Source organism: Octopus bimaculoides, chromosome 3 (assembly GCF_001194135.2).
Source record: "Octopus bimaculoides isolate UCB-OBI-ISO-001 chromosome 3, ASM119413v2, whole genome shotgun sequence".
Taxonomy (NCBI): domain Eukaryota; kingdom Metazoa; phylum Mollusca; class Cephalopoda; order Octopoda; family Octopodidae; genus Octopus; species Octopus bimaculoides.
Window position 1 is genome coordinate 28,899,294 of NC_068983.1, and position 8,043 is coordinate 28,907,336.

Sequence of the window (8,043 nt, forward strand, 5' to 3'; positions counted from 1 at the left end):
GGGATAAATAAGTAAAGTAGCATCACTTTCTTGCATTCTAGTGGCCACATGTCAAAATTTGGAGGGCCAGCTTGGTTCTTGAATCTGCTCATGACTGTATAGGCACCTAAAACAATTAGTAAAAGCATGACACACCCTACCAAGTCATCTATAATTGTGAGTGACAGTAGTTGTATACACATGCGCATGCAAACACACACACGCACACACACACACACACACACACACACACACACACACACACACAAACACACCAATTTTATTTCATTTTTAGCATAGTATAAAATAGTTCTGTTTGATCAGTATTGTCATGGGATTTCACAACAAAGAACTCAGTAACAATTATCCAGACAAATACATAGCAGCATTTAATTATGTTCTTTACATTTTGAGTTCAAATCCAACTGATGGCAATTTTACCTTTTATCTGTCTGGGTTTGATTGATTGATTAAATCGACTTCAATTCTTGTTCCAAATTATGTGGCATTGTGCCAGAATTAGAAATCATTATTATCAAAAAGAAGAGAAAAAAGACTTTTAATCGTAAGCTAATTTAGAAAATTGTTCGAAATCAATTTGCCAGTTTTATTCTTCGAAGAAGGGAATATATTTGCATGCATTGTAAATTCTCTGCATACAAAACATGCACACACACAAACAAACAAACAAACGCACACCAATATACAACTGAGTTTTATGTGAGTCTTTGTAAGTACGTTGTGTATGTTAAATTTTGTCTTGTGTAAAAATTGCACTATTTCATACCTCAGAACAGTTTAGTATGAAAATTTACAAGCTTGGCTACTTTGAATTTTTACTTCATCTTTAGAGTCTTAAATTCTATTTTCTTTCAACTTAAAGAAAGATGAATAACAAAAGAAAGGAAGTCAAAGAAAAACATTATTTTTAATCATCTTACTTAATTTAAATGAGTTTTCTATCCCACTGTGTACACTATTTCAGAATTTCAATTAATATGAGAATCTAATAATCTATTGGCATTTTTTTTTTATATAAAAGTATAAATGCCTATGAATAATAACTCTAATATACTAAGAGACCAATAAGTCATCAACTTTAAAGTAATTAGGTTATAAAAGCCAAAACAACATCATAAAAGCATATAATATATATTGGTTTCTTAAAGAGGCACAAGGCTATACACAATTTGTTTCCAACATGGGTCAACCCTATGATCGAATGAACTAATGATCAAAGCCATATCAAACAAATGATCACAAGGATAATAATGTGAATAATAATTGTTTCAAATTTTGGCATGAAGCCAGCAATTTTAGGGGAGGGGGTAAGTTGATTACAATTACCTCAAAAGGATGAAAGGCAGAGTTGACTTTAGTGGAATTTGAAACTCAGAACATAAAGAGTCACAAGAAATGCAGCTAAACGTTTTATCAGATGTGCTAATAATGCTAATAATAATAATAAAAATAATAATAATAATAATAATAATAATAATAATGATTGATTTCAGTATATACACATGGCCTGAAATTGGGGAAAAGTTTAATGATTAAACTGACCCCAGTTATCAACAAGTATTTATTTTATTTTATTTTATTGACCACCCCCCCTGGAATGATGAAAGGCAAAGTCAACTGGGATATGATTATTATTCTGAACGTAAGCAGCCTGACCAAATACTGCAAAACATTTAGTCTGACACTATAATGATTCTGCCAGCTAATGATAATCATAATGATAATCATCATCATCGTTTAACGTCCACTTTCCATGCTAGCATGGGTTGGACGATTTGACTGAGGACTGGCGAACCAGATGGCTACACCAGGCTCCAATCTGATCTGGCAGAGTTTCTACAGCTGGATGCCCTTCCTAACGCCAACCCCTCCGAGAGTATAGTGGGTGCTTTTACGTGCCACCATCATGAGGACCAGTCACATGGTAGGTGCGGGCATGGCTGTGTGGTTAGGAAGCTTGCTTCCCAGCTACATGGTTTCGGGTTCAGTCCCACCGTGTGGCACCTTGGACAAGTGTCTTCTGCTATAGCCCCGGGCCGACCAAAATTTTGTGATTGTATTTGTTAGGCGGAAGTTACTGCCGCGTGTGAATATGTCTGTGTATGTGCTTGTGCATAATCATAATCATAATAATAATGATGAGGATGACGATGATGATGATAATCCTTTCTATTATAAGCACAATACCAGCAATTTGGGGGAGGGGGCTGTCGATTACATCAACCCCCCAGTACACAATTGATACTTATTTCATCCTCTCAGGATTGATGAAATAAGTACCAGTTGTGCACTTGGATCAATGTAATCAATTGGCCCCTTCCCCCAAATTGCAGGCCTTGTTCAACTGGTGCTTCTTTTATTGATCTGAAAAGGATGAAAGGCAAAGTCAACCTCGGCAGCATTTAAACTCAGAACATAAAGCAGAAGAAAAGCTGCTAAGCATTTCATCTGGAGCAGTAACAACTCTGCCAACCACATGGTTCCGGGTTCAGTCCCACTGCATGGCACCTTGGGTAAGAGTTTTCTACTATAGCCTCAGGCCAACCAAAGCCTTGTGACTGGATTTGGTAGACAGAAACTGAAAGAAGCCCGTCGTATATAAGTATATATATGTATGTGTGTTTGTGTGTCTGTGTTTGTCCCATCACCATCGCTTGACAACTGATGCTGGTATGTTTACGGCCCCGTAACTTAGCAGTTCGGCAAAAAGAGACCGATAGAATAAGTACTAGGCTTACAAAGAATAAGTCCTGGGGGCAATTTGCTCAACTAAAGGCGTTGCTCCAGCATGGCCGCAGTCAAATGACTGAAACAAGTAAAAGAGAGTAAAGAGTATAATAATAATAATAATAATAACAATAAATAATAATAATAATAATAATAATAATAATGTTCTTTTCTACTGTAGGTGCAAGGTCGGCAAATTTTCAAAGTTTTAGGTGTTATTTCTAATATATAAAGCAACCACATAGAGACTGCCACTAGCTTGTATAGCCCTCCAAGATCAGCTCTGCATGAACAGTTCTACAGCATGCAATTGGTCAGCTGAACAACCAGGCCCAACCCACAGACCTATCGTTTCCATTATGCCATCTCTCCACAAAGATGTGAACTAGGAAGCGGAACGGTATGACTACAACAACTCATCTACAGTTAGGAAGGATGGGATGATAGCTTATGCAAGCTTTCCAACATAAATAATTCATGGTGATGAAGGATTATTGCAATTTTCCATAGCATAATCGCATGATTAACCAGGAAAATTCTACCATGCTTGTTGATCAACCTAGTTTATTATTAACAAAGCATATTTCAGTTCAGCATGATATTAAGTCTTGAAGTAATGACACAGTTAAATAGACATGTAGTCAAATAGGTATGAGAATAATCAGTAGAGCATCAAACAAAATAATTATAGTGTTAGATTACACTTTTTTATATTCAGCATTCATATCCCTCTCAGGTCAAACACTTCATTCTCAGGTCATTTAAATAAGTACCCATACCCAACAAAATGTGATGAGGCATGTAATTGACTTAAATTATTTGAAATTGGTACCCCAACGTGGTCTTAGTTCAGTGACTAAAACTAGTAAAACATCATAAGAATGCTGATATATAGATGTGTTTTTGTGTGGCCAGGGAGTTGGGCTGTTTAAGCTTACAATCATGAGGTTGAGGATTCAATTCTTAGACAGGTTGCATACTGTGTCATTAAGCATTGAATTTCATTCCATGTTGCTTCAAACTACTCAGCTGAAATGAGTACCTGTAGCTGCTGAAAGCAGATTGTTGTCCCTGCAGTGGATTGTTGTCACTACAACAGATTGTTATCCCATTTCTTGAGTATCTATGTCCTTTTAGTCACTAACCTGCCTTGAAAACTGGGATAAGCTTCAATTTAATGAAAATTTAGGATCAAGAAAGGATTTTTTTTAGATGTCTAGATAAGCAGTCTTGCAGATAGACAGATAGCCTGATAGACCAAAAGACATGTAAGGTGGAAGATAAATAAATAAGTTTCATGACAGACAGGTGAGCTAACAGGAGAATGGCTGGATGAACAGACAGATGTACAACATTTGGGAATCAGATTATCAGAATATTGACAAATGACCACATCTGTTTGAAGGTATCAGCATTTTCATTGTCCAGTTTCCATGCTGTCATGTGTTGGACAGTTTGACAGCATCTGACAAGTCAGAGGACTGCATTATGCATCACTGCTTACATTTACATGGTTTCTACAGATGGAGTTCTTCCTAATGCCAACCATTTTACAGAGTGTACTGGGTGCTCTTTTCATGACACCAGCACTCATGTTGATTGCTTCATAAACTGCAACGACAAGGTTTTCAAGTGACCCCTATAAACATTGAAAGAACAGAAAAGAGAGTAGATGATCCTAGTGGGGGGAAAAGAGTGATGGTAGGTAAAAGGAAAGAATAAAGAATAAGGAACAAGCCAGAAGGAAAGGAATGACAGATGTTTGCTTAATCTAAAACAAGGAAAGGAAATGAATACGATGAAGGTGGTACCATCAGAATTTAATTGAAGAACATAGAGGAATCAAACTAAGTACTCAAAAATTCCTGAAAGAAAGTGTTACCATATGTATGTATAACAGTCATCATCAACAGATATTCAATAATAGTAGATTCTTTTAGCTGATCAACTCTTAAAACATTATTTTTGATAACATGTTAACTGTGCAAAAAAGTGTTAAGTATCAGTACAAGTGATTTATTTAATCCACTATATTGGTATTCTGAAATAATAGTGTTACTTGTTCACTGCTTTTATATTAGAAGTCAAGCAATTTGCTAGTGTAACGCGTCAAAATGAAAGTGAAAGTGAAACTGAAGGAGATACCGTGAAGTAGACTACTACATCAGTCATTGAGGATACTTTAAGTCTTTGCTCAATAAGCATTATTGATATTGCTTATAACAAGAGAAAAGCTGAGAAAGTTAAAATTGGTTCATATTCTTTCAAATTAGCTCATACTGAGATGTCGGAATTACTACAGCCACACATAAAGCTAGTTTGATGGACTTTCTTTAGGTAAAGGCTATAATGTATTCTATAATATTTGACAAAGTAACATAAACTTTGCCACAACTAGCACTGTTAGATTTATGACATTGATTTTTTATAACTTCTGGTTTTTAGCAGTGAGAATTAAGATTAAGGTTGGAATCTGCATCCCAGTAATTTTAACCTTACATTAATCTCTGAACCCAAGATTTCATTGCATTATTATATGTTAAACACTAAATTCATCTGAAGTTAACGAATCAATGAAGTTGAATACTACAGTGAATAATCTAATTGGATTACAGTAAAGTGTTTCAAAGAAACTAAACTTTTCTAGATTTTATCTCCATGCCATAAGATGCTTAATTTATTAATTCTAAGCAGATATGGCTTAATTTCTCTCAAATTAAGCTTTGCAAAATTTGACCAAAAACAAATATTCTCTTCATTGGTTTGGAAAAGAGAAATGTTTCCAGTTTCTTAATTGAGAACCGAATTATAAGGCAAGAATGGATAAGATTCAATATTAGATAATAATTGGAATTTAATTTTGATCTCCGTTACAGCTTATGATTAATAAAGTAGAACAGACATGATATGAAAATCTTTTTCTGTAAACATGGAGTATTTAGTGACTCTTTACTCAATAAACTTGTGTCTTTCTATAATTGTTCTATGCATTATACAGATACAAGCACAGCTGAGGTTCTAGATTTGATCCCACTGAAGGGCCTCACCCTCATTGCACTTCCGACATGCTGAATCTACTTTACAATTATATTTAGAATATGTATGTTTGTGGAATACTCAGCCACTTCATATGCTAGTTTATGAATAGGTTGTCCAGCTGTTCCAACAGATGGATGCTCATAAGTCAAAACTAACTGAAGAGTCCTTCACTTATATATCATTTATACTTTTAGTATAATATACTAAATGCATGAATGATATTAAATTTCACTGCAATTTTGTTTTTCTTCTTTTTTGCATTTTATTAAGTTCCCATCCTTTTATAGGAAAATATTATGGTTTCAAGTCTAAAGACTATACTATGTGATGTCTTGAACAAGAATATTGCTAGATTTCCAGTCATGCAATGCAGATACACAATTTTTTAATGATGGACCTAATAAGTTACCCAGTTTTAACACCATCACTTAGCCCCAGTGTGTAATAACCCATGGGACAGTTTGACCAGCTGATCAAAAAAAAAAGAGGTATAAAAGGGGTGGTATTTCACCTCAAGTCTTCAAATCAGACAAAAAAATATAAAGACAGCACTGTAAACTCAAAAGAAATACCAAGAATTAAGAAACTGGTTTCCTGAAGATTTATAAAGATTATATACTTATTATTTCATAAGTCAGACAAAATAAACAAAAATTACTCCCCCAACACATACATATATATAAATGAAGTAGTAATATATATATATATATAAATCAATAAAACAGCACTTACTTGACATAATATATCCTTCCTGAAGAGTGCAGTTTTGCCTCACAATTATCAGGTAGCTGATTGTTAAGTCCTTGGATGTAATCCACGCAGAGAAGAGCCATGCAGTGGGTCTTATCGCAGACAGACACTAATAAAACAAAAGTAAAATATGTCTTAATTTTGTGACTATACACTTACACATGTATTGATGTCAAGGACATCTATATGCAGGTGTTGGATCACCTGCATACTATCTTAGCTTATATGGCAACAAATGTAAATACATCAATGATTTTTGCTTTTCTTTTAATCAAGCAAAGCATGTAAATATTTTATAGCATATATACATTCACATGTTATATTGATAGTATATAAAATCTACAGTGAGAATATAGGTAAGCAAGATTTCAATAAGTATACATAATATATGTTTCACATATATTAATGGATTTAATAAGTTTATTTAATATACAACGCTAACATGAAGTATTGATAAGATAATATGAATCTGTTTCTGAGGTATACTTGTTTAATAAGTGACTTATTCTCAAGCAATGTGTCAGAAGCACAGAAGAAGAGCAAGGAGGAGAAATGAGGGTAAGTCGCCTCTGGACATAGGTGTGAATGGGTGCATATTATGCTGTTTATAATAGGTGTTAATTAAAAAGAGAAGCACCAAAATTTTCTTCACTGTTACCCACCACGTACACACATACACCATCTCCAGCACTAAGAACTCTTGCTATATCACTGCCGTGTGTTGAAATGGAAGCAGTTACATCACGGAAGAGCCATTTTAGTCATTAAAGAACACACAAAATATATGTCTTTATGAAACGGTAAATGGTACTGCTACAAAATGCTTTTTATGATTTAAAAGTTGCACATAAAGTCAACATTAGGGAGAGAATTACATTAACTGCAAATGTAGCTCACTGTAGTAAGGATTCCTCTACCTTATAGCATATTCTATAAAATGCATTAAGCTCTCTGCAAATATCTACAACAATGTGTGAGAAAGCAACAGCAAATTCAAAAACTCTCTGTCATTAAATCATAAACAAAATGTCATCTATTTCAATATTTAATATCTCATTTCAAAAACATGCTAACATTTTTTTAGAATAACATTGTTTACATTAAGTAAAAACTTGGGCTCAAAGAAATCAATGGTGATCTGTGTGGATAAAAAGTTGATAGTGAAATTCATTTATATGTTGGATAAATTTATGGTGATAAAGCTTTATTTCTACAGTCATCTATACAATGGATCACGCGCTGGTATGGACATGTGGTGAGAATGGAGGAGGATAGCTGCGTGAAAAAGTGCCACACCCTAACAGTTGAGGGAACCCGTGGAAGAGGTAGGCCCAGGAAGACCTGGGCTGAGGTGGTGAGGCAAGACCTTCGTACATTGGGCCTCACCGAGGCGATGACTACGGACTGAGACCTTTGGAAATGGGCTGTGCGTGAGAAGACCCGGCAAGCCAAGTAAGATCGTTGCCAGTGCCCCTGGACTGGTTCTTGTGCGGGTGGCACATGAGATGCACCATTTTGAGCGTGGCC

At 35.0% G+C, this 8,043-nt stretch overlaps 1 protein-coding gene and 1 long non-coding RNA gene across 6 annotated transcripts in view; one reads left to right on the forward strand and one right to left on the reverse strand.

The window, feature by feature from the left end:
- Nucleotides 1-8,043, reverse strand: part of LOC106876727 (uncharacterized) — a 1,061,911-nt gene that overhangs the window by 886,624 nt on the left and 167,244 nt on the right. For both annotated transcript variants that reach the window (XM_052966107.1, XM_052966109.1), the window contains exon 2: nucleotides 6,499-6,625. In XM_052966107.1, coding sequence (XP_052822067.1) covers nucleotides 6,499-6,599 — 101 coding nt within the window. In that variant the 5' untranslated portion in view covers nucleotides 6,600-6,625. The remainder of the gene's footprint in view (nucleotides 1-6,498; nucleotides 6,626-8,043) is intronic.
- LOC106876728 (uncharacterized) overlaps nucleotides 1-8,043 on the forward strand; it is a 363,609-nt gene that overhangs the window by 133,508 nt on the left and 222,058 nt on the right. The gene's annotated exons all lie outside the window — the stretch shown is intronic.